Source organism: Thalassophryne amazonica, chromosome 5, assembly GCF_902500255.1.
Source record: "Thalassophryne amazonica chromosome 5, fThaAma1.1, whole genome shotgun sequence".
Classification (NCBI taxonomy): domain Eukaryota; kingdom Metazoa; phylum Chordata; class Actinopteri; order Batrachoidiformes; family Batrachoididae; genus Thalassophryne; species Thalassophryne amazonica.
The window spans coordinates 80,042,392-80,070,215 of NC_047107.1; the positions used below are offsets into that span (position 1 = coordinate 80,042,392).

At 45.0% G+C, this 27,824-nt stretch overlaps 1 protein-coding gene across 1 annotated transcript in view; it reads left to right on the forward strand.

Moving 5' to 3' along the window:
• LOC117510782 (leukemia inhibitory factor receptor-like) overlaps positions 1-27,824 on the forward strand; it is a 103,115-nt gene that overhangs the window by 48,351 nt on the left and 26,940 nt on the right. Inside the window, 9 exon segments of the mRNA XM_034170643.1 lie at positions 685-887; positions 3,558-3,650; positions 3,653-3,693; positions 4,035-4,188; positions 5,579-5,848; positions 15,451-15,577; positions 19,700-19,836; positions 19,917-20,059; positions 20,281-20,434. Of these exon segments, the coding sequence (XP_034026534.1) occupies positions 782-887; positions 3,558-3,650; positions 3,653-3,693; positions 4,035-4,188; positions 5,579-5,848; positions 15,451-15,577; positions 19,700-19,836; positions 19,917-20,059; positions 20,281-20,434 (1,225 nt within the window). The 5' untranslated portion in view covers positions 685-781.

Below are 27,824 nucleotides of genomic sequence, written 5' to 3' on the forward strand. Positions count from 1 at the left end.
TGGCAACAGAATAACAAGAAACAAAGTAACAAGAAAAACATAACCGAATAAATCCCAAAGAAAACAAATATTAATAAATCAAAGCCGAAGCAGACCAGAAGCAACAGAAAGGAGGAAAACAAGGGCTCAGCGCCCTGACCCTGCCAAATCCCTGACGTGTAGCTCAGCCCATCCTTGGTAAGACAGCCACTTCGCCTGCCTTGTTTTGGGGGCTGATAGTCTCTCTGTAAGGAATGGACCATAACATCCGACACATTTCAAAGAGCAATTATAACCAGCATTCAGTGCAATGCAAGTAATGTTAATCCCTGTATCTATGCATGTTTGTCACTGGGAGGCTGTTGTTGTTGTTGTTGATGTTGTTTTTGTAGTTTGTGTAGCCGTAGACCAAACAGCTCACGGAGAGTCGCAGTGGACAAACAGTTAGTGCTCCTGTTTCCAGAGCAGAAGGTTCCTGGCTCATGACCACCTCTGCCCATTCTCCATGTAATAAGGAGTTGTCGAGAAGGGCATCCATTGTAAAACTTGTGCCAAATCACCTTACAGATCCATACCAGATTTGCTGTGGGTACCTTCAACTGAAAAAGGGAGAAGTTAAAGAAATTACTTTTTACCAAACTGTTCACCCTGCACTTCCCTATTTTCATCCAAGTCCTCTAACTCATTCACATCTTTCCTTCACAGCTCTTTTTCTTGTCTCAGGATGTCAAGCATGCTGCTGCTGTAGTGGACGACAACAAGATGCACATCTGTCGTGACTGATTTGGCCAGTTAAATCACCATGCACATCTTAAGCATCAGTTCCAGCTCAAAGCTGACCTGTAGCTTTGTCTGGTTCATCTCTGCCCTCCATGTCCTGTTGGCTGTTTCTGCTCATACCAAAGATGGTGAGAATCAGTCTCCAAACCCCACACTCTGTCATTTATTACAGTGCTCAGTTCACACCATGTTGACTGCGAAGATGAGCAAGGTTGATTTGATCACTGCCCAAATTTCCAGTATGTTTTCATCAGTTCAAATCAATATTTAAATTGATGTAAAGTGACAGTTGGGGCTAATTATGCAGCCAACATAATCTCTTTTTTTTTTCTCTTTTTTTTTTCACAAATCAAATGTTAGTGAACACTTCACCTTTGCCAAGATGATCAAGGAAAAATCAAGATGCTTATTAAACGGCATGATTATTGCACAAATGTGCTTTGCAGTGGCCACAATAAAGGCTTCTTTAAAATGTGCGCTTGTCTCCAGCTACACAGTGCCACAGATGTCATACGTTTTAATGTAATTGGCGTGATGACTACAGGAATGTCCACCAGAGCTGCTGCTCTTTAAATTTCATTTCACTACCATAAGCCACTTCCAACCTTGTTTCTGTGAATTTGATAGTGCATACAACTGGCCTCACCACTGCAAACCATGTGCAACAACCAGCCTTGGACGGGCTTATCGGGCTTGTTCACCAAATTGTTTTGAAGATCAACTGCTCATTTTACAGTGGACATTTATTTAACCAGTTCAAGACACATCTGTACAATAATCATAGTTTAATTGGCATCTTGATATGGCACACCAGCCAGGTGATGGATTGTCCTGATAAAGGTGAGGTGTGCTCACTATTGGTATGTGAACCTGCTTTTGATACTGTTGACCATAAAATTTTATTACAGAGATTAGAGCATGCCATAGGTATTAAAGGCACTGCGCTGCGGTGGTTTGAATCATATTTGTCTAATAGATTACAATTTGTTCATGTAAATGGGGAATCTTCTTCACAGACTAAAGTTAATTATGGAGTTCCACAAGGTTCTGTGCTAGGACCAATTTTATTCACTTTATACATGCTTCCCTTAGGCAGTATTATTAGACGGTATTGCTTAAATTTTCATTGTTACGCAGATGATACCCAGCTTTATCTATCCATGAAGCCGGAGGATACACACCAATTAGCTAAACTGCAGGATTGTCTTACAGACATAAAGACATGGATGACCTCTAATTTCCTGCTTTTAAACTCAGATAAATCTGAAGTTATTGTACTTGGCCCCACAAATCTTAGAAACATGGTGTCTAACCAGATCCTTACTCTGGATGGCATTACCCTGACCTCTAGTAATACTGTGAGAAATCTTGGAGTCATTTTTGATCAGGATATGTCATTCAAAGCGCATATTAAACAAATATGTAGGACTGCTTTTTTGCATTTACGCAATATCTCTAAAATCAGAAAGGTCTTGTCTCAGAGTGATGCTGAAAAACTAATTCATGCATTTATTTCCTCTAGGCTGGACTATTGTAATTCATTATTATCAGGTTGTCCTAAAAGTTCCCTAAAAAGCCTTCAGTTAATTCAAAATGCTGCAGCTAGAGTACTGACGGGGACTAGAAGGAGAGAGCATATCTCACCCATATTGGCCTCTCTTCATTGGCTTCCTGTTAATTCTAGAATAGAATTTAAAATTCTTCTTCTTACTTATAAGGTTTGAATAATCAGGTCCCATCTTATCTTAGGGACCTCGTAGTACCATATCACCCCAATAGAGCGCTTCGCTCTCAGACTGCAGGCTTACTTGTAGTTCCTAGGGTTTGTAAGAGTAGAATGGGAGGCAGAGCCTTCAGCTTTCAGGCTCCTCTCCTGTGGAACCAGCTCCCAATTCAGATCAGAGAGACAGACACCCTCTCTACTTTTAAGATTAGGCTTAAAACTTTCCTTTTTGCTAAAGCTTATAGTTAGGGCTGGATCAGGTGACCCTAAACCATCCCTTAGTTATGCTGCTATAGACGTAGACTGCTGGGGGGGTTCCCATGATGCACTGTTTCTTTCTCTTTTTGCTCTGTATGCACCACTCTGCATTTAATCATTAGTGATCGATCTCTGCTCCCCTCCACAGCATGTCTTTTTCCTGGTTCTCTCCCTCAGCCCCAACCAGTCCCAGCAGAAGACTGCCCCTCCCTGAGCCTGGTTCTGCTGGAGGTTTCTTCATGTTAAAAGGGAGTTTTCCTTCCCACTGTAGCCAAGTGCTTGCTCACAGGGGGTCGTTTTGACCGTTGGGGCTTTACATAATTATTGTATGGCCTTGCCTACAATATAAAGCGCCTTGGGGCAACTGTTTGTTGTGATTTAGCGCTATATAAAAAAAAATTGATTGATTGATTGATTGAACAAAATTTGAGGGATATATACACTAGTCACTTTCCTTGTTGTTGCCTAAATCATTTCCCTATGATGCTGGCCACCTGTGGTAAAATCGGTTAAATCTTCATTGAGGAGATCATGCAATTCCACCCCCCAGTTGTATAATGACCTATCTCAAGAGTGTCACTTAGGCCATATTATTTTTGCCTAAGTCAAAAGAGTATGTGACTTAGGCAATTTTAGAAACTTTTCAAAATGGCGACTGCTTCAGGAAAATGAAACCTCTACTCAGCTACTGAGCTCTTGTGTTTTCCTTTGTGTTTTCTCAAAAACATGAAAACATGATTTAGGCCATTATTTTAGGAAGGTGACAATATATAATCATTCCAAACAATTGAAATAATGTTTTATTTGCTTTTCACAGTCCTTACTGTGCCACAGCAAGTGAGTCTGTCTCCCAACATGGACACACAGCAGTTACTCATATCATGGCTGGGAGGATCAGGAACAACATTTGACCTCTGGTTCTCAGAACTGAACTCAGTGAAACCGTTTTCTCTGTAAGGACTTATTTATAGTTTTTATTTGTGCAGTTATGCTATAAGTTGCATTATTATTCTTATTTATTAGCTTATTTATTTTCTTATATAGCTAAAGGTTGCATTTTTATTTAAAGAGGTTTTGATTTTTAAATCAATTTCAGTTTATATTAGTGTTGAATAATTCAGGATGTCTGAGAAAACTTAGTGTAATTGTTTTTATAATGTAGGTTATGTAGATAATACTATTATTAAAAAGGTTTGCTTCTTTATCTTGTTTGAGATCTGACTTTGATCACCAAGTTAGATTTCAATCAAGGTTGTTCTTAACTCCATCACTGTGTTCTTTTTGTCGACTACAGGAAACTGTGTCTGTGACCGTGGATGTGGCAGATGGTCAGCATAGATGGAACTGGACCTCGGCAGAGCCTCTGGAGTGCACCTCATTGTCAGTCAGAATCCGCTCTCGAGAAGGGCAGAAAACAAGTGAATGGAGCGATGTGAAGATACTTCCAGGTCCGAGAACCCTATAGTTGTCCCTCACCACATGGTGGAAAAAGCAGATTATGTCATTGGGCCCCATTCATATTTCCTTCTATGCACTCTGTTAAGATGTCCATTTCGGACAAGCTACAACATCACCTACTGAACAGAATGACATGAAAATTGCCAGGGTTCTTCAGTGGGAAGTATCCTCGAATGGGCTACAAATCAAAATTTGTGCGCTAATGTTTGACAACGTTATCGTGAAACACAAATGCAGTGATGGCTGTCAGATGTTTGAACTCCTAGAACCTATTATCGAAGCATACCAAACTGTGCAGCCCAAGCAGCATTGGGCAGCATCACAATATTCCACGTGGCTGATGTGCGTCACTTCAGGAAATGTAAACTCAATGGGATATTTTTGTGTTACAGGAAATGTATTTATTCCTTAAACTGTCCAATCTGTTTTACACGTATTTAATTCTGAACACTGCACATGGTACAATTCAGATGGCTGGAAGTACAGCTGACTGCAAATCTCAGCAAAATAAGACAGTTAATATTGCGCTCTCTGTTGGTTTATAGGGCTATATATCATATCTGATATGGGTAATTGCTTTAACATAGGGTACTTAGAATTATTTTATTCCTTTTAGGTTGATATGTGGTCGGATATTATATTTTCATTCTATTAGCGGCATATCACAGCATAATGACTGTGCCTTTAAGATTTAATTTGAAGGTCACTACATCCAAATCAGGCAGATAATGTTGATGTTACAGTACATTTGATGCATTTTAAATGGACAGCTGGCTGCTGTACAGTCGCCCTTTAATTCATTGACAAGTTAGTAGACAGAAGCAAATTAGTATGTAAATAAACCCACACAAAAATCAGTCTCCTACATAAGAAAAAAGCTCTTCAAATCATATCAAAATGATATATTGTTTGGCTTAATTTAGTTCACATTGTAGTGATTTCTTTTTACTTTAAAATCAAAGAATATGCATTTTCCAAGTGACATGTTTTGATTTGATGCTACAAACATATGAATTTACTCAGGAAGTACTGAAGGCATTACATTAAGTTCACTATAAGTTCAGTTAAATTAGTCATATACAAATGGAAAGTTTGTGACAGTTTGGCAAACCTGCCTAGAGGAGGCTGTCTACATAAACTAAGTGAGCATGTAGGAAGGAGACTAGTGAGGGAAGCCACCATGACAAACGATACAACACTGAAGGAAGTACAAGCTTTAGTGGCTGTGCTTGGAGACTGCAGACAGCTTTTGCCTGTTGGTTCTTGAGTCACAATTACATTTGAGCTTTCATCATTTTCTCTTTATACACATCTACTGCTCTTTTGTCTCTTGTTGAAGCATTTTTTTCTTTTTCTTTCTTTGCTTTTGTTCCCCCTCAGGTGGTGATCACATTGCGACATTAAAAATGTACCCTGAGAACAGAGTTGTGCATGTGGGAGACAACACCAGCTTCTGTTGCATTGTGGGAGAGGGGCTACGCTTTGGCACCATAAGCTACAAGGGCATCGTCATGAATGTGACTCAGCTAAGTCAGAGAAGTTATGCCACCACCGGATACAATCAGGATCCATCGCCCAAATCAGGACACAATGTGTACTGTGAAGATGATGAAAAAAAAAAGCTTGCTGGAGTAGTGGTTTTTATCGGATGTAAGTATGAATGAGTGATTGGTTGGGACAAGGAGCTAGGACCTGGTTAGGGTCAATTCCAAAATTTCACTTCTGTGGAACACTGACAGCTCTCTTTCTTACTGTACTTTACAAGTACATACTGTGCACATCATCAATTCCAATCCATTCAGCCACATTTGGAATAAAATTTAATCTACTTTAGTGAGCAAGAATGTTGTAGTAAATATATTCTACATTTTTATCCCACACATAAAGGCCTATAAGCAACATGAATTGTCCATGATTCAGAAAGCAAACCTAAACTACTTGAATGTGGAATTTAGCAAGAATGTTAACAGGCTTGAGCTTTGGTTGCAGTTTCAGTGTGAACTGACCCCAGTATTACTTCTGTTTTGATACAAGTAGCCTGTGTAATGTGGTCTGGACCAGAGGCAAAAAAGTTTGTTTCATGGTCACTTTATTTATTGAACAGATAAACCCATGGTGGCTGTTAGAGGCCACATCATTTTCAAACACTGCGAGAGGAAGAAAACACTAAAAACACCTGCATCAGTTCAGCAGTAGATGGCTGTATCAAAGAAAAAAAACATCTTGCAAATTGAGAGAACACTTGCAAACACAAAGGACACAAATAACCCACAGCACATGCAACAGTTTAATCACAACACAATGAAAGTACTCTCAACACCAAAAAGAGGTTTTGGTGCAGAGGACTTTAACTCAAGGACCTTTCAGTTCAGCACATACCTGAACAGCATGTGTTTAGTCATGAATGTTTTTGTATTGCTAGTGCCTCCAATGTGATGTGTCCATTTGGAATCTCAAGATATTTGTGCATAAACCAAACAGTCCAGGCACTTAGGAATTCTTACGCACACACACAGAGGAAAGATTCTTAAGACACTGTACAAAAAAGAAAAGGAGTCTATAATAAAGTAGAAATTGTTGTGTGGGCCGCTGAAGAGGAGGTACTGCTGGCCCACCACCACCAGAGGGCGCCCTGCCTGGAGTGCGGGCTCCAGGCACCAGAGGGCGCTGCCGCCTCACGAGAGCAGCCAGGGTGACAGCTGTCACCCATCACTGGACACAGCTGTTCCACTCAGCACGGAGGTATATCAGCAGGACGGCGTCTCCACCTCAGTGCCGAGATATCGCCTTGAGATAGAGGTAACGTTCTCTGCTGTATTTCTTACATTATTATACTGTCTTTCTTGTTGAGCATTGCAGGACAGCTGTCTACCAAAAGCCGTTGCTTCGGATAAGTACTCACCTTCCTGCAGTATTGTGACGTGAGGTGGAGGCGGCTTCTCCCCTCTCCGTGTTACTGGGTGCTGCCGCATCCACACCTGTGTGTTTGTTGCTCTCTCCTGCCAGCAGTACCGGATCCGACGAGCGGAGGCAGTGGCCACCTGGGAATTCGGGACTTGGCGGTTCCAGTACTTCCAGGGTTCGGTGGCGGAGGAGATCTGGGTGGTTCCGGTTCGACTTGGACGGACGTCTCCTACCTTCGAGCCTGCCCACACGACACCAGCAGAATTCGGCTTAACTCCAAATTGTTGATTGTTGTATTGGTTGTGCTCGTTTCACAACAGTAAAACTTGTTATTTAGCTTCTCCATTGTCCGTTCATTTGCGCCCCCTGTTGTGGGTCCGTGTTCCTACACTTTCCCAACAGGATATCTCGGCCAGCGTCATGGATCCCGAGGGGCGTCAACCGGCTGTTGAACGGCCAATGGAAGAACAGGGCGCGTCGGCGTCTTCGGGAGGGGTAATCGGTGAGTTGCAGCGAATCCTCACCGCTTTCACCACTCGGATGGATTTAATGACCGAGCAGAATGTTCTCCTAAACCGCAGGGTGGAGGCTCTCGCCGCACAAGTGGAAGCGCGCCCTCCGGGCGCCGCTGCGGCTCTCCCTCCCGTGGACCCTGCGCGTGATAGTGACGTTCCACTGGTCGTTCAACGGCCCCTTCCTCCGTCCCCTGAAGCATACATAAGCCCTCCAGAACCGTACGGAGGCTGTGTGGAGACGTGCGCGGATTTTCTGATGCAGTGTTCGCTCGTCTTCGCACAGCGTCCCGTGATGTACGCGACTGACGCTAGCAAAGTAGCTTATGTAATAAACCTGCTCCGCGGGGAGGCACGCGCTTGGGCTACAGCGCTCTGGGAGCAGAACTCACGGCTCCTTCATACATACGATGGGTTTGTGCGGGAGCTCAGAACGGTGTTCGATCACCCCAATAGAGGAGAGACCGCTTCAACCGTGCTACTGTCAATGAGACAGGGGCGTCGGAGCGCAGCTGCCTATGCAGTCGCCTTCCGCATCGCGGCGGCGAGATCCGGCTGGAACAGCACTGCCCTCCGCGCCGCCTTTGTAAACGGACTGTCACTGGTCCTAAAAGAGTACCTGGTGGCGAAGGACGAACCGCGGGATTTAGATGGGCTCATCGATCTAGTCATACGACTCGACAACCGGTTAGAAGAACGCCGTCGGGAACGAGGCGAAGGGCGTGGCCAGGCACGCGTCGTCCCTCTCCCTTCCGGTTCCGACCGAGCTCCGCCCTCCCCACGCTCCCCTGTTCCGGCGCTCCGTGCGGCTACGGCTCCCCCTGCTGACGAAGCTATGGACACGAGCAGGGCAACATTTAGGGCACCTGGAGCACAAAGGAGGCAGGCCCACGGAGCGTGTTTTGTTTGTGGCTCGATTAAGCATCTTGCAAACGACTGCCCCGAGCGGTTAAACTCCAACGCCCGCCCCTAGAGACTGGGCCTGGGGTGGGCCGAAAAATTCACGTGGGACACACCCACATTGCCACACGACTCCCAGTCACGATCCTGTATGAGGATTCAACCCTGAAGGCCCCAGCACTGGTGGACACGGGCTCTGAGGGGAATCTGCTAGACAGTAGATGGGCCAGGGAGATAGGGCTCCCTCTGGTGGCTCTTACCTCGCCTGTACAGGTTCGGGCACTAGATGGCTCCCTCCTCCCGCCGATCATGCACAAGACACCACCAGTAACTCTGGTGGTGTCAGGTAACCACCGGGAGGTGATCAAGTTCTTTGTGACTCAGGCCACCTCCCGTGTGGTTCTGGGTTTTCCCTGGATGCTAAAGCACAATCCCCGGATCGATTGGCCGTCCGGGGTAGTGGTACAGTGGAGCGAGACCTGCCATCGGGAGTGTCTAGGTTCCTCGGTTCCTCCCGGCTCCCAAGCTAAGGAGGAGGTCAGAGTCCCGCCCAATCTGAGGGCGGTGCCGGCGGAGTACCACGATCTTGTGGACGTGTTCAGCAAGGATCTGGCTCTCACGCTTCCTCCTCACCGCCCGTATGATTGTGCCATTGATTTAGTGCCAGGCAGTGAGTTCCCGTCCAGTAGGCTGTACAACCTCTCACGGCCGGAGCGCGAATCAATGGAGACCTACATCCGGGACTCCTTAGCTGCCGGGTTGATCCGGAATTCCACCTCTCCGATGGGTGCTGGTTTCTTTTTTGTGGGTAAAAAAGATGGCGGGCTTCGTCCATGCATTGATTACAGGGGGTTGAACGAAATCACGGTTCGCAACCGATACCCGTTGCCCTTATTGGATTCAGTGTTCACCCCCTTGCATGGAGCCAGGATCTTCACCAAGCTTGATCTTAGGAACGCGTACCACCTGGTTCGGATCCGGAAGGGAGACGAGTGGAAGACGGCATTTAACACCCCGTTAGGTCATTTTGAGTACCTGGTCATGCCGTTCGGTCTCACTAATGCTCCCGCGACTTTCCAAGCGTTGGTAAACGACGTCTTGCGGGACTTCCTGCACCGGTTCGTCTTCGTGTATCTAGACGATATACTCATCTTTTCCCCGGATCCTGAGACTCATGTCCGGCATGTCCGTCAGGTCCTACAGCGGTTGTTGGAGAACCGCCTGTTTGTGAAGGGCGAGAAGTGTGAGTTTCACCGCACTTCTTTGTCCTTCTTGGGGTTCATCATCTCCCCGGACTCCGTCGCTCCTGATCCGGCCAAGGTGGCGGCGGTGAGAGACTGGCCCCAACCCACAAGCCGTAGGAAGCTGCAACAGTTCCTCGGCTTTGCAAATTTCTACAGGAGGTTCATTAAGGGCTACAGTCAGGTAGTTAGCCCCCTGACAGCCCTGACCTCACCAAAGGTCCCCTTCACCTGGTCGGATCGGTGCGATGCCGCGTTCAAGGAGTTGAAACGGCGCTTCTCGTCTGCACCAGTTCTGGTGCAGCCCGATCCTAGCCGCCAGTTAGTGGTTGAAGTGGACGCCTCGGACTCAGGGATAGGAGCGGTGCTCTCCCAGAGCGGGAAGACCGATAAGGTCCTTCACCCGTGTGCCTATTTTTCCCGTAGGTTGACCCCGGCCGAACGGAACTATGACGTCGGCAATCGAGAACTCCTTGCGGTGAAAGAGGCCCTCGAAGAGTGGAGACATCTGTTGGAGGGAACATCGGTGCCATTCACGGTTTTCACTGACCATCGGAACCTGGAGTACATCAGGACCGCCAAGCGGCTGAACCCCAGGCAAGCCCGCTGGTCACTGTTCTTTGGCCGTTTTGACTTCCGGATTACCTACCGTCCCGGGACCAAGAATCAAAAATCGGATGCATTGTCCCGGGTACACGAAGACGAAGTCAAAACGGAACCGTCGGATCCCCCGGATCCCATCATCCCGGAGTCCGCTATCGTGGCCGCCCTCACCTGGGACGTGGAGAAGACCGTCCGGGAGGCCCTGACCCGAGACCCGGACCCCGGAACCGGACCAAAGAACAGACTCTACGTCCCACCGGAAGCCAGAGCTGCAGTACCGGACTTCTGTCAAGGTTCTAAGCTCTCCTGTCACCCTGGGGTGCGAAGGACCGTGGCAGTCGTCCGGCAGCGCTTCTGGTGGGCGTCCCTGGAGGCCGACGTCCGGGACTACGTCCAGGCCTGTACCACCTGCGCCAGGGGCAAGGCCGACCATCGAAAGACCCCAGGGCTGCTACAACCGCTGCCCGTTCCACATCGCCCCTGGTCCCACATCGGCCTGGACTTTGTCACGGGTCTCCCGCCGTCCCAGGGAAACACCGTCGTCTTCACGATAGTGGACCGTTTCTCCAAGGCGGCCCACTTCGTGGCCCTCCCGAAGCTACAACGGCCCAGGAGACAGCGGAACCTCTTGGTCCACCCAGTCATCCGTCTGCATGGGATACCGTCGGACATCGTCTCCGATCGCGGTCCCCAGTTCTCCTCGCACGTTTGGAGGAGGCTTCTCTGCCGGGAACTGGGGCTACGTCAGCCTCTCGTCCGGGTATCACCCCCAGACCAATGGGCAAGCAGAGCGGGCCAACCAGGAACTGGAGCAGACACTACGCTGTGTGACAGCCGCGCACGCCGACGGCCTGGAGTACCCACCTGGCCTGGATCGAGTACGCCCACAACAGTCAATGTTCGTCAGCCACCGGCCTCTCCCCTTTTGAGGTGTGTTTGGGGTATCAGCCCCCCTTGTTTCCGGTGGTTGAGGGAGAGGTCGGTGTGCCCTCGGTCCAGGCCCACTCAGGAAGTGCCGTCGGGTGTGGCGTGCCGCCCGTTCTGCTTTGTTGAAGGGGCCCGACGAGGGCGAAGAAACATGCAGACCGGCGGCGGGCCCGGCCCCCACGTATCGTCCTGGGCAGGAAGTGTGGTTGTCCACCAAGGACATTCCTCTGCAAGTGGACTCCCCAAAACTCCAGGAACGATACATCGGACCCTTCAAGATCCTTAAAGTCTCAATATCCCGCCGCAGTGAGGCTCCAGCTCCCGGCCTCACTGCGGATCCATCCAGTATTTCATGTTTCCCGGATAAAACCCCATCACACATCACCCCTCTGCACCCCGGGTCCGGCACCACCTCCTGCCCGGATCATCGACGGGGAACCGGCTTGGACTGTGCGCCGGCTCCTCGACGTCCGTCGAATGGGCCGGGGTTTTCAGTACCTGGTGGACTGGGAGGGGTACGGTCCCGAAGAACGCTCCTGGGTGAAGAAGGGCTTCATCCTGGACCCGGCCCTCCTGGCCGACTTCTACCGTCGCCATCCGGACAAGCCCGGTCGTGCGCCAGGAGGCGCCCGTTGAGGGGGGGGTCCTGTTGTGTGGGCCGCTGAAGAGGAGGTACTGCTGGCCCACCACCACCAGAGGGCGCCCTGCCTGGAGTGCGGGCTCCAGGCACCAGAGGGCGCTGCCGCCTCACGAGAGCAGCCAGGGTGACAGCTGTCACCCATCACTGGACACAGCTGTTCCACTCAGCACGGAGGTATATCAGCAGGACGGCGTCTCCACCTCAGTGCCGAGATATCGCCTTGAGATAGAGGTAACGTTCTCTGCTGTATTTCTTACATTATTATACTGTCTTTCTTGTTGAGCATTGCAGGACAGCTGTCTACCAAAAGCCGTTGCTTCGGATAAGTACTCACCTTCCTGCAGTATTGTGACGTGAGGTGGAGGCGGCTTCTCCTCTCTCCGTGTTACTGGGTGCTGCCGCATCCACACCTGTGTGTTTGTTGCTCTCTCCTGCCAGCAGTACCGGATCCGACGAGCGGAGGCAGTGGCCACCTGGGAATTCGGGACTTGGCGGTTCCAGTACTTCCAGGGTTCGGTGGCGGAGGAGATCTGGGTGGTTCCGGTTCGACTTGGACGGATGTCTCCTACCTTTGAGCCTGCCCACACGACACCAGCAGAATTCGGCTTAACTCCAAATTGTTGATTGTTGTGCTCGTTTCACAACAGTAAAACCTGTTATTTACCTTCTCCATTGTCCGTTCATTTGCGCCCCCTGTTGTGGGTCCGTGTTCCTACACTTTCCCAACAGAAATAACAAAAAAAAAAATAATACATTAGCTAAAAGTCCTGCCTGCTGTCACTGGAGTGTGAGAGAGGGGGGAAAAAGAAAAGTGGAAATGAGGAACCAGTGACATGCTTTACCAACAATCTTGTTGCAGTGATCAAAAAATGACATACATATGTGGTAAACATAATTTTCACAGAATCTGTTTGTTTTTTTGGGCGTGTTTTGTGAATTTGTAGCAGACATGAAATTAAGTTGTTGCATATGTATCTTAGGTTGTATTTCTGATATCTGCTTTTTCCAGTATTTCCTCAGTTTGAAGCTGTTTTTTATGCAACCTTCTGTTGAATTGATACAGATGCTGGGTTTTTTGTTGTTTGTTTCTTTACTTATATATAATTTCTTCAGCTGCATTTGCTAGTGTTGTCTTTATTTGGAAGTGTTGTGGCCCTTATTGGCCACATCTTGATATGGCACACAAACACACATGGAATCATAAGTGGCAGATAACAGATGAACTATTAGAAATTAAAAAGAAGCACCCCAGTTCTCATCAGCAAAAGCTGTCAGCAGTCGAACTGTGTGTTCTTTCAAACATGTCATCTGTTTTCCATAACCTGTGCTCTTGCACATCAAAAGCTTATGGGGAAAAAAGTTTTCTCTTTTTGTGCTTGAAAGTTATCATTCAAACTCTTAAAAGTTAACCAGCTCTCATACATAGTAACATTGCTATTGGTATAATACTATGAGGCAAGGTGGATGAAATATAGTGTTTTTTAATATATATATAAATATATATATAAATATATATATATATATAAATATATATATATATATATATATATATATATAAATATATATATATATAAATATATATATATAAATATATATATATATATAAATATATATATATATATAAATATATATATATATATATTATATATTATATATAATGACTCCCATCTCTCACAAATACAGATAGTATGTGTTGAAATTGAATGAAACATTACAGTTATTCAGCTGCCAGAATAATTGTCACCTAATTTCAAGGACACATGTAGCACTCATGTGAATGATGAGAATATTTTGTATATTTTATTTTATATATTTTGTGTATATACAGTATTCTTTGTCAAATGGAGAGCTACCCAAATCCATAATAATAATCAGAATAATCAATCCTTTTCTATACCACTTATTCCAACTAAGGATTAAGGGGGGGGGGGGACACAGACTGTGTCCTGTCCAGGGTGTACCCTGCATCACGCCCTATGACTGCTAGGATAGGCTCCAGCCCCCTGTCATCCTTAATTGGAGTAACCAGTTGAAGATGAGTGAGTGAGGGTCAACCGAAGTGGGCTACTGAATGAGCAAACGTTGGACTAAGTCAGGCTGTGTAGCTTGCCAACTTCTTTACCCTGGGAACTCAAAGCAATCCTGCATTCTGAGACTATTCGGTGTTTTGCAGTTGTTTTTCTTGCACCACCTCGCGGCCCGTGACTCATGCAAGAGGTCAGTTTCAGCAGAGATCCAGTTCAGGGCACAATGTAAAGAAACATTGTGAAGTATGGACAAAAAGACAACATCGGGGCATGGCAGAAATTCATCACAGGTGCTACACCTCCTCTCGATTACCCTCTCAATTTGAGAGAACGTGTAATCATCATAATTGCCCGTGAATTCGCTGGATCAACGGCATCCACATCCTCGTTAGTCATTGTTTACACGCGCTGTGAGACGCAGGAACTCTGCTGGCACCGCGGTGGATTCTGGGAAGTGCAGGGGGGGCCGCCAGGGGCATTATGGGAAACACTTAAGTACCGAATAGGGCATGATGGGGCATATATGGTTTAACAAGGTTAGCAACATAGATCAGTGACTGTTTAGTGCCTTATATGTCAGCAGCAAAACTTTTAAATCTGCTCTCACATTCACAGGGAGCCAGTGAAGGGAAAGCAAAATAGGTATCGTTTGATCAGATATCCTGGATTTTGGCAAAACTTGCAGCAGTAATCTGAACCATCTGCAAACATCTCACAATCTTAAGTGGTGATACAGAAAATGGCACAATAGTCATTTCTGGAAGACACAAAGAGAGGAATCTAGGTTCTGCATTAGCCACAGACAGAGTAAATGACAGTGAAAATTGGTAACATAAAGTACATAGAACACTACCATCTTTTAAATCAAATAAAATCCACTTTGTTGCATTCTGACTTAAATATATATTGAAATCATTACACCGAGTTGTATATTACTACTTCCTCCTATGACAGTAATAGAACATTTTTCATGTTTAGTATTACAAAAGCCTCTTGTGGGTCCATTGTGTTGGGCCGCAAATCAACCACATCAGAGTCCCTTTGGAAGTGAACGCTTGATCTGCATTAGAGTACAAATGGCAGACAACACAAGAGATTAAATAAAGTTACATACATTTAATACAATCTAAATATTTCATAATTTATTTACATATTATAATACAGTAAAAATACAAATAATAAAGCTAAATAATGAGAGCAAACACACCTGAAATCATTTGATCTCAACAATGTGTTAAGCTATGAACCTGGCCTCAGACTGAGATCTCCCAGATATGAATGACAGGGACATTGTATGCATCTGAAGTTGTTGAAAAAAATTGCAATGTAATCTTTCTTTCTTTTTAGGTAATTATTGAAATTTTACTGCTGATGCTGCTTATTCCGAGTGTTTTATATACTCGTCCGTGTTTGTAGTAATTTGAAGAATGATGCAGTGTAATTTTCTCTCTAAGTATATATCTGATATCTAATTGTGACTTTCTGTCCCCACCACCAGATCCACCATTACCGACTAATTTGAAGTGTGAGACTCGTGACTTAACCTCTGCTGTATGCCAGTGGAATGAAGGACGAGACACACATCTGCAGGGCAGTCGGAAAACACACTATTCACTCAACAAGAGGTACGATGCTACCAAAGACAACTGTTGACTTTGTAACCTGTCAAACACAAGGATGGGGTTAATGGGATTTAAGAAAGGGGTCTTGCATGGAAAAAATAGTATTAATCTGCCTGTTCTTTTTGGGGGTGTGGTGGGGGGCTTAGTGTAGTTTAGTTAAAGGACTTCTTATAAATAATTAATAGACAGCATCTCTATACTGCTTTTCCATCTGATGCAGATGCACAAAACGTTTACAATGATTCTTCCAATTCACATACAGATGTGAACATCATTCTGTAATGCAAAGCGTTCAGCTGCACACTGGGAGCAAATTAGGGATTAAGGGCCTTGTCCAAGGGACCTTAGTGATTTTTCCAGTCTGACAAACTCTAGACCATGGTCACAAGCCCATGGTCTAGAGTAGGCTTCACCCACATGGTGTCTGCAGGCACTAGGTAGCCCCCCGGGAGCCTGTAAGGTTCCCGCAATAGATGTTCTAAAAATAGCCAGTAGCTGCTCAGGATTCCCACTTATGCTGTCTTGACATAAAATCAACAAGGATGGACACAATATATAATATGTACAGTGTTCCCAGGACATACATTCCAAATGTTCAAAAATTGTTTTTTCAAAACTCAAACCTGTGTGAATAGTTGTATTGTGATCTGAAAAAACATGTTTTCTGTTGTGCAACATTGTTACAAAATGTCAGAGGGTCATTTACTTGCATTGAGTCATTGTGCCTTATTCTCCAGAAGTTGCAAGAGCCTTACTTTTGAGAAGCTAGCAAAAGTTAGTGAAACACTTTTGCCATCATCCTCTTAAATTCACACATACACACAAAACAGATGCACAATTGCCCTTGGAAAGAATATCATCTGTGTAAGTCACGGAAAAGAGATGGATCAGTACAAAGTGAAGTTTGAAGACTGAAGCTATAACATCGGGGCTTGGAGCCAAAGGAAAAAGGAAATGAAATCTTTGAATGACCACATCCAAGTCTAGCTCAACCTTAGCCTAGTCCAGATGATTGTTCTGTTTAGAACAGTGATGTCCAAAGACATTCCAGAAAGGGCCAAGAAGGTGCAGATTTTCTTTGCAACCACCCACTCCAGCAGGTGATGTCACTGATGAACTCATCCCATCTGCTCAAAGTGATGTTAATCCATGAAATCACCTGCTGGAGTCAGTGACTGCAAAGAAAACATGCACCATCTTGGCCCTTTCTGGAATGTCTTTGGACACCACTGGTTTAGAATAACACACATACTGAAAGAATGTAGTAAAATAAGATGCTTCCAATAACACATTACATTATGTGTATAGTTTAGACACATTACAGAGCAAATACTGTTGCACTAATAGCATCCCAGAAAGTGCAGTAGGCATGTGGTTGGACCGATATCTTCCGTGTGAAAACATGATGCAGCAATAATGACAATATATTTAATATACCTGATTTATGTATGATGGGTGTGAGTCTATTTTTAAAGCAGTTTCCCTCTTGAGGGAAAAAATGGAGAGAGATCAAATGACAGGGGTACACAAAGCACTTAGTCTAAGTAACCAGTTGTTGCTTCTGTGTGACCATTTATTATTGACAATGGTTTGGCTGCATGCCAGAGATTTACAGGAATTATCTGCAGTCTGCAGGCTTGTGAGAACTGGAGTTGCACAGATAAAGTGATTGGGTTCATTGTTTGCATCTGACGTTTAGAGGGAGAGTGCAGTTTCAGTTGCCTCTGTTAAGGCTGTTGTGTTTTCAGCATTCGTTTGCTAAGCCAGTGTTGACAAAACTTATAGCTGTTGTTGATTTTGGTTTCAGCTCCAGGTGGACTTTAATACTGGAAAATTGACAGAATTGAAAATTCAAAATAATAGTGGGTTTTGAAAAATGACTAAAGCTCAAAATCTTAAGGCCCCATTTAAAAACAAAAAACACAGTTTATCATTCTTGACATCAGAAAAAAAGTGGTGAGGGCCGGTGTCGTTGACTGAACGGTCCCCCTAAAAGTCGGTCCCCCCAATGATGCGGTTCACGGATTAACACCTCGTTTCTGCTTCAAATTGCACTCCAGTCATCATCTATCTCAGCAACAGATATCCAAAGTTTTGTACAACAGTCATTTCCAGATAAATTCAGCATTATTTCTCATGAAAGGTGTCCGAAGCTATCAGAGCGCTGTGGCTAAATGAGCTGCTAGCTGATGCGTTCACTGTGCATCGGTCATTTCACAGTGTCCCAGAATTTCGTTGAGTTTCTGCTTAAAATAGCCTCGTTTCTGCTTAAAATTGACTTTAGAATGATTTAAGAAGTTTTACATTTATCATCTGATGGTTAATAATCCCATTAATCCATTTGATTGCTTTGGGTGAAGAGAGTCAGTCTCAGTCATGGTGCTGTGGTCTGAAATGACGCATGCATAGTGAAGGCAGGGCAGACCAGTGTCGTAGACCGAAGTAAAACCTCTTAAATCCTTTTAAAGTCAGTTTTAAGCAGAAATGAGGCTGTTTTAAGCAGAAACTAGGCGATAATTGATGAATCGCTACTGACGCTCTGAAATGACGTCGGCGCAGCAGCTTGTCTAAGTCTGACGTGGCGCTCTGATCGGCCCCCCGTCTTTTATTATGAAATAATGCTGAATTTATGTGGAAATGATTGTTGTACAAAAGCTTCAGATATCTGTTGCAGAGATAGATGATAACTGGAGTGCAGTTTGAAGCAGAAACAAGGTGATAATCGATGCTGATGCTCAGAAATGATGCTGTGACTTTCCAGAATGACGCATGCACAGTGAAGGCAGGGTGGACCGATTTTTTTTTTCTTAGAAACAGGTACATACAATGTCATTTCAAAAACGACACATACAGGACCTGCATACCAAGTGAGGAACTGAAAATATCAGCCATTTTTGAGATAAATCATCTTTCCATATTGATTACAATCCGTGTACTGCATGCTAGTAGCGTGATAAACCTCATACTGTGTGTGAGTGAGACAGAGCAACTGACTGTGTGGTTGCCAGTGGCAACAAATGGCAAGTTCTGGGCCTGGCTCTATAAACTTCGGGCGTCTTCGGCCAAAGTATGTTCGCCATCCTAGTGTGTTGCCCCTGTGGATCATAGTAGAGAAGCTTGAATCTTCCACTGGACTGGGTTGCTTGACGCGAGGACGTTTCGCTTCAAATCGCAGAAGCTTCCTCAGCTAAAATTCTTGTTCTGGTAGTCTGACTTCTGTCTTGACTCTAGTAGAGAAGAATTTCTTCTCTACTATCCCAATACCCTCCCTTTGACCTAACTCTTCACCCTTTCGCAAGTGATAGGGCAAAGGGAAGGTACTGGGATTAAGCCTACATCGTGTCATCATTGACTTCCATCTGAATGTTCAGTACTGACAGAATTGCATGTCATTGTTTTTATTGGTGGATTCTCATGTTGCTTAAAAGGCCATTCCTTGTGTGAAACAGGCAGGGAGGAGCATTGAGAGTGGGGGCATGGGATCACTGGTGGGTGCCAAGGTTGCTCTGCCCACCTCTTTCATTCTAGCCTGGCCTAAAAAGTTAAGTAAATGAATTCAGTCAATAAATTAATAAGGCAAATTCATATTGCTCCAAGTGCCTGTATCATATCAGTTCACACACACTGTGGCTGCATCTAACTGGGCAGGCAAATTCTTGTTGATACCTCAGATTTCTTTCTCTGCGCACAATGTGAAAATTGGAGGCCATATTGCACGTTAAGCAGCAAAGTATCAATCAATGCACAATTTGGCTAGAGTGCACTTAGTCTAACCACTTGTTATGGCACAGCTCACACACTGCCTGGAGGAGTTACAGCACATCTCGGCCATTTTAAATTCTTGCTGCTGTCGTTCAGTTGTACACTGTCTGGCTAACACTCCTTAAAGCACATATTCCCTTCAAACAAATAAATATGTATTTAGGTTATTGCGTTGACAATGAAATTAGTGGGTGTGTGTCAGAGTAGGGAGTGTGCCAGCACAAAGGTGGCGCCATATTGTGATGATGGTCAGCCATCGGCGATGGTTGATTGAATCTTGCATTTGCTCAGTTACATTGAAAATTTAACTTACTGCGATTCCTACTCTTAACTATGTCTTTCTATGCTTTGCATTGTTTGTAGGAAGTGTAATGATACTACAAGGGGCAGCAAGTTGAAACAGTGTAGTCTTGACCAGTGGGAAAGTAGTTGGACACTGGTTGCCAAGAACCCACTGGGCCAGTATAGCCTGCACGACTCTGCTGAACTCCATCACAGAGGTAAATGTTTGTTTTTCTTTATTCATCTGCAGAGAGATTTTACTTCCAAGGATCACTAATTGTTGCCTCACTCTTCCTAGTGCACCCAGTAGCACCATTTAAATTGACAGCCACCATCCATGCCTGGAATGCCACTGTGCATTGGCAGTGGCAGTACAACAGTTATTCTTCCCTGGCTCTTGTCTGTCAAGTGAAACTCACTTCCCAGTCGGACCATATAAATGTGAGCTGACTTTCTGCTTCTTGTGTCTGTATGTTCACTGCAGCAAAACGCTGTTTAACCATCCATACATTTGTAATTCTTCTGTTTTTGATACTGTAGTTGTAACTCAAACAGGTCAGAAAATATCACTAACATTAAAGAAAAAAGATCTTTTAAACACATCATATGTCCATGTGTACAGCCATGGGGAATCACATAGTAATGAACTCTGTTTCCCTCAGTGTTCCTTCTCTGGTGTAGGACTGCGATCAGCTGTTTTATTGGATCTTTATCCTGATGAAGAATACAGTGTTAAAGTTCGTTGTGGAGCCCAGCACAGCTTCTGGAGATGGGGCGACTGGAGTAAAGCATTCACCTTCAGAACAAACACTGATTGTGAGGAATTTTACTTTTGATGTTTTACTTGTGTTTAGTAGAGTTGACCACTGTCAACTGATTGCATCATCAGCAGTTTATACACAATTAAATTTCACCCTATGTTGGGGCGTTCGATACCTCGGGACAATCAGATAAAAGCATGCAGATAGAAATATCCTTGAAAAAATGCCCATCTGTCCATTTTTGTTTTTTAGTATGATATCTCAACAACCAATTGACCAATTTCATTCATATTTTTGCATGAGAGTGCACTTGGTTGATCCCCCAACACCAGACGATTACAGACTTGTGTGGACCAGTAGGATTATAGATGAATTTATATGTGGGTGGGTTATGGGGGGCAGGGGGTGACAGGTTCATTATATATATATATATACGAGTGTAGGCTGAAAAGTTCTAAGGCTCCCCATTAAGGAGTAATGCATTAATTGCATTATAGTGAGCCTTAGAACTATATATATATATATATATACAGTGAGGAAAATAAGTATTTGAACACCCTGCGATTTTGCAAGTTCTCCCACTTAGGAATCATGGAGGGGACTGAAATTTTCATCTTAGGTGCATGTCCACTGTGAGAGACATAATCTAAAAAAAAAAAATCCGGAAATCACAGTGCATGATTTTTTAATAATTTATTTGTATATATTTGTATACGCTATATATAGCGTTAGAGCTTAGAAAGTTATATTGGACTGCAAATAATGGAAAAGTTATAGTGGACGAGGCGTAGCCGAGTCCACTATAACTTTTTATAAATTTTCTTCATCCAATATTTCTCTATGTTGGACTCCTTACTATCTCCACCCCCCTCCCAAATTAAGCAAACAACAAAGAGTCAAGTAAATTAGATCAATTTATTTTGTTATGAACAGCATTTGATTGATTCAGATGAATGCTTCTAAAATGTCAGTAGCGTGCTTGTCTACCTTCTTAGTGTTTTTGGCATCCTTGGAGTTCAATATTTCCATCAGTTCCTCCTCTGTGAACTCAGCAAACCTCGCTGGCAGACGATTTTCTGCTGTTGTTGACATGTTTGTTGCCATTTTTTCAACCAGCGTCTGTCAGCTAGTTCCTGACTTTCGTATGCTGCGCTCTGATTGGCTAGCTGTTGGCAGTAAGCTCTAACGCTGTTGGTCAGTGGGAACCGATCCAGTATAACTTTTGGTCCTAGCCTTTTTTGGATCCTTTTGGATCCAACATAACTTTCTGGCACCAAGCATGCCAAAATACAGGTAAATGATGGACAGAAAGGCTAATCTGTGACATATATATATATATATATATATATATATATATATATATATATATATATATATATATATATATATATATATATTTGTTGTTGGCAGTTTCCTCACTTGCGAGGATAGTGGGAAGGCCTTTTTTTTGTTTAGTTTTTTTTTTTGTTTTGTTCTTTGTTTATTTTCTACAAGCCCTCTGGTGGCTGAAAAGTCCGATGCGGGATGCACAAGAGCTGTTACACTTGGGGCAAATGAACACTTGAGTAGGCTGGGCTTGTGCTGCTCCCCGCTCTGGTCCTTATAGCTCTTTTTGGGGGCCCCTTGGTTTCGTCTCCCTTCCTTGAGCTCGCCAAAGAGAATTAATTTCGGCATGCGTGTATCATCCATCCTGGCTATCTGACCTGCCCAACGAAGCTGTTGTTTGAGTATAATAGACTCCATGCTGGGCAATTTGGCTCTGGTAAGGATGTCCTCATTCGAGACGTAGTCCTGCCACTTGAGCCCGAAGATGTTTCGGAGACAACGCTGATGAAAGCGTTCCAGTAATCTGATCTGCTGGCGATACAGAACCCAGGTTTCAGCTCCATACAGGAGGGTAGGGACCACAATCGCTCTGTAGACCTGCACTTTTGTGGAAAGGCGCAGTGCATGATTCTGCCAGACTTTCTTAGAGAGTCGACCAAAAGAACTGCTGGCCTTGGCAAGGCGACTGTCTAGGTCCTTGGCAACAGATGCGTCGTTTGAGATAACACTACCGAGATACGTGAAGTGCTCTACTGCATTCAGGCTGGTACCCTCGATGTTGATTTGGGGTGGGGTATATGCCGTATGGGGGACCAGTTGATATAGCACTTCTGTCTTTCTCAGGCTGATGGTGAGGCCGAAGGCTCTTGCTGCTTCAGCAAAACAGTTGACAATGTGCTGCAAGGCTTGCTCCGTATGGGCGACGAGGGCGCAGTCATCTGCGAAGAGCAGCTCCATGATTAGCTGTTCTGTGATCTTAGTGTGGGACAGAAGGCGCCGCAAGTTAAACAGACTTCCGTCGGTTCTGAAGTGGATGTAGATGCCGTCTGTCAAGTCTTCTTTGGCCTCACGAAGCATCATGCTGAAGAAGATGGAGAACAGAGTGGGCGCGAGGATGCAACCTTGTTTGACGCCATTTGAGATGGGGAAGCTGCCGGACAGAGTCCCGTTGTACTTCACTTGTGCCATCTGGCCTTCATGCAGCTGGCGGATGATGGTGAGGAGTTTTGGAGGGCAGCCAAGGCGTGCAAGAATCTTCCACAAACCCTCACGACTGATCGTGTCAAAAGCCTTGGTTAGGTCTATGAAGGCTGCATAAAGGGCCATGTTCTTCTCCTGGATCTGTCTCAGGACGAAGATCAATGTCGGTGGTTCCCCTGTGGCGCCGAAATCCGCACTGACTCTCGGGAGTATTTTCATGCGCTATGGTGGGGTAAGCGTTGAGCAGCACTCGAGCCAAAATCTACCTGCTGTGAGAGGAGAGTGATGCCCTGGTAATTAGAACAGTCGGACTTGGCGCCCTTGTTCTTGTACAATGAGACAATGACCGCATCCCGAAGGTCATGTGGAACCATTTCCTTTTCCCAGCAACTGGAGAAGAGAATCTGAAGCTTGTCGAGGACTGCCTCACCTCCATTTTGGTACACCTCTGCTGGGATGCCATCTATGCCAGGAGACTTCCTGGATTCAGCTGCATGGTGGCCTTTCAGATCTCTTCAAGTGTTGGGGGGTCATCAAGTTCCCATTTCACCTCCACCTGGGGAATCTTCTCGATTGATGACTCTTGCACAGTGCGCTTGTCACTGAAGAGGTTTTCACAGTGTTCTGACCAACGTTGCATAATGGTTTCCTTGTCCGTCAGAAGGGTGGAGCCGTCTGAGGAGCGCATGGGTGCTTGCACTTGATGTGCTGGCCCATGGATGGTCTTAAGGGCTTCATAAAAGGAGCGCATGTCTCCGGCATTGGCATGTTGTTGTGTCTTCTCCGCAAAAGCTAGCCACCAGTCGTTCTGCAGTATGCGGAGCTTGCTTTGCAGTGTGGAGCAGGCATTTCTGTAAGCTGTCTTGGCAGAGTGGTCATCAGGTTAGCTAAAAGAGTCTTGTGGATGCACGTTTCTTTTCTAGTAGTTCCTGGATGTGTGCATCAGACTCATCAAACCAGTCTTTATTTTTCCTGGTTGAGAAGCCCACTACTTCTGCTGCCGTCTCCTGAAGGATGGTCTTTAATCTCATCCACTGTTGTTCAGGGTCGTCAGGCAGGCCATCTTCTCCACCCAGTCTCTCCTCTAGTTTGGCCTGGAACTCCTTTTTTGTGTCTATGTCTTGCAGCTTGTGAACTTGTAGCTTCTTAAACTGTGGGCCTTTCTTCTTAGGAGGGGGCTTGAAAGTGAAAGCAATCTTGAAACGGACCAAGCGATGATCCGTATAGCAATCCGCGCTAGGCATCACCCTGGTATGTAGTACGTCTCTTCTATCACGCTGTCGCGTCAGAACGTAGTCCAGAAGGTGCCAGTGTTTGGCGCGTGGGTGTCTCCAGGTTGTTTTGAATCTCTCTTTCTGTTGGAACAGGCTGTTGGTGATCGTCAAGTCATGTGCAGAGCAGAACTCCAGCAGCAGGCGGCCATTGTCGTTACAGTTGCTTATGCATGTTTCCCTAGCACGTCCTTCCATACATCAGAGTCGCGGCCCACTCTGGCGTTGAAATCTCCCATGATGAGGAGCTTGTCCTGGGTGTCGACGCGCTGTAGAAGGTTGTGCAGATCGCTATAGAAAGCCTCCTTAACTCCGATGTCGGCCTGCATGGTTGGGGCATACACACTAACAATAGTGGCAAAATCCTTGTTGTTGATGGGGAGCTGGAGTGACATGAGTCGGTCAGAATGTCCAACTGGCAAACTGTGTAACCTATGTGCTATGGCGCTCTTAATCATGAACCCGACCCCTGAGAGTCGACGATCTTCTTTAGCCTTCCGTGACCAGAACAGTGTGTAGCCTGTGCCTTCCTCGGTGAGTGACCCTTGGTCTGCAAAGCGCACCTCGCTGAGTGCAGCAATGTCTATGTCAAGCCTTGCTAGCTCTTTGGCGACTAAGGCTGAGCGTCTTCGAGGACGATCGTTATTGTCTGAGTCCATCATTGTGCGTACATTCCAGCACACAATTTTCAGGTTCTTTGTTTTTCTTTTTGCACCGCGTGTAGTGATGCCCGTTGGCAGCGGTGAGCCAACCGGGTCTAGTGAGACAAGCCATGTTTAGACCACCTTTTCTAGGTCTGTCTCCATGTGTAGCAAGCAGGGTTATCCCTAAACAGGGCTGCTTGGTCACCCAGGGCCCTGCCGGATGATGCTGTTGTCTCGGGTCAGCAATCAAACGACCATAGCTCCTGAGCTGCCTGCATGCAGGATCGAGACTGCAGCTCCCAGTGCCATCATGCACCTGCTGTTTTCACCTCTTCCCATCGCTGCAGGGCTTTCCTTCCCGCATGCGCTCGTTGCTTAAAGTGGGGATCAGCTCGAGCACACCAATTCCACTCTTTAGGCAAGGTGGCACTCCACAGTGGCACAGACAAGCTGAGACGGCTGTGGCGATCACCAGGCTGTAGGTTTTACATCAGAGTGACCTTCTCCTAGCCTCTGGCTAAAGAACCTTCCTCGGAGGCACGGGGGCAGTAACCCAGGCTGGGGGTTTAACATCAGGGTTTTCCTTCCCCTAGGTGGACCGCCTTAACAGGGCTAATGAGTCCCATCTACCCACTGCTATAACCCAGTCAGCTGGGAGGCTCGTGATGGCGGGAGCGCCTAGATCCCGTGTAGGTCATGGACCTACCATTGCCATACCTGAATAAACAATATCTGAGTTGTAAAACAACAAAAACACAAAGCCAACCTAATCAAAACCAAAGTGAGTGCAGCTCCAGGAAAACCTACCTGAAAGAATCTAAAATTGACTGAAAATAAATCTGACTCAATCTAAACGGAAAACAATTTATCTAGCGCAATGTAACTATAGCTTGTAAGCTAACAAACGGAATATCAATCAATCAATCAATCAACTTTTTTCTTGTATAGCGCCAAATCACAACAAACAGTTGCCCCAAGGCGCTCCACATTGCAAGGCAAGGCCATACAATAATTATGAAACACAGTCTACGTCTAAAGCAACATAACCAAGGGATGGTCCAGGGTCACCCGATCCAGCCCTAACTATAAGCCTTAGCGAAAAGGAAAGTTTTAAGCCTAATCTTAAAAGTAGAGAGGGTATCTGTCTCCCTGATCTGAATTGGGAGCTGGTTCCACAGGAGAGGAGCCTGAAAGCTGAAGGCTCTGCCTCCCATTCTACTCTTACAAACCCTAGGAACTACAAGTAAGCCCGCAGTCTGAGAGCGAAGCGCTCTAATGGGGTAATATGGTACTACGAGGTCCCTAAGATAAGATGGGACCTGATTATTCAAAACCTTATAAGTAAGAAGAAGAATTTTAAATTCTATTCTAGCATTAACAGGAAGCCAATGAAGGGAGGCCACACGGGTGAGATATGCTCTCTCCTGCTAGTCCCCGTCAGTACTCTAGCTGCAGCATTCTGAACCAACTGAAGGCTTTTTAGGAACTTTTAGGACAACCTGATAATAATGAATTACAATAGTCCAGCCTAGAGGAAACAAATGCATGAATTAGTTTTTCAGCATCACTCTGAGACAAGACCTTTCTGATTTTAGAGATATTGCGTAAATGCAAAAGGCAGTCCTACATATTTGTTTAATATGCGCTTTGAATGACATATCCTGATCAAAAATAACTCCAAGATTTCTCACAGTATTACTAGAGATCAGGGAAATGCCATCCAGAGTAACGATCTGGTTAGACACCATGCTTCTAAGATTTGTGGGGCCAAGTACAATAACTTCAGTTTTATCTGAGTTTAAAAGCAGGAAATTAGAGGTCATCCATGTCTTTATGTCTGTAAGACAATCCTGCAGTTTAGCTAATTGGTGCGTATCCTCTGGCTTCATGATAGATAAAGCTGGGTATCATCTGCGTAACAATGAAAATTTAAGCAATACCGTCTAATAATACTGCCCAAGGGAAGCATGTATAAGTGAATAAAATTGGTCCTAGCACAGAACCTTGTGGAACTCCATAATTAACTTTAGTCTGTGAAGAAGATTCCCCATTTACATGAACAAACTGTAATCTATTAGACAAATATGATTCAAACCACCGCAGCGCAATGCCTTAATACCTATGACATGCTCTAATCTCTGTAATAAAATTTTATGGTCAACAGTATCAAAAGCAGCACTGAGGTCCAACAGAACAAGCACAGAGATAAGTCCACTGTCCGAAGCCATAAGAAGATAATTTGTAACCTTCACTAATACTGTTTCTGTACTATGATGAATTCTAAAACCTGACTGAAACTCTTCAAATAGATCATTCCTCTGCAGGTGATCAGTTAGCTGTTTTACAACTACCCTCTCAAGAATCTTTGAGAGAAAAGGAAGGTTGGAGATTGGCCTATAATTAGCTAAGATAGCTGGGTCAAGTGATGGCTTTTTTAAGTAATGGTTTTAATTACTGCCACCTTAAAGGCCTGTGGTACATAACCAACTAACAAAGATAGATTGATCATATTTAAGATTGAAGCATTAAATAATGGTAGGACTTCCTTGAGCAGCCTGGCAGGAATGGGGTCTAATAAGCATGTTGATGGTTTGGATGAAGTAACTAATGAAAATAACTCAGACAGAACAATCGGAGAGAAAGAGTCTAACCAAATACCGGCATCACTGAAAGCAGCCAAAGATAACGATACATCTTTGGGATGGTTATGAGTAATTTTTTCTCTAATAGTCAAAATTTTGTTAGCAAAGAAAGTCATGAAGTCATTACTAGTTAAAGTTAATGGAATACTCAGCTCAATAGAGCTCTGACTCTTTGTCAGCCTGGCTACAGTGCTGAAAAGAAACCTGGGGTTGTTCTTATTTTCTTCAATTAGTGATGAGTAGAAAGATGTCCTAGCTTCACGAAGGGCTTTCTTATAGAGCAACAAACTCTTTTTTCCAGGCTAAGTGAAGATCTTCTAAATTAGTGAGACGCCATTTCCTCTCCAACTTACGGGTTATCT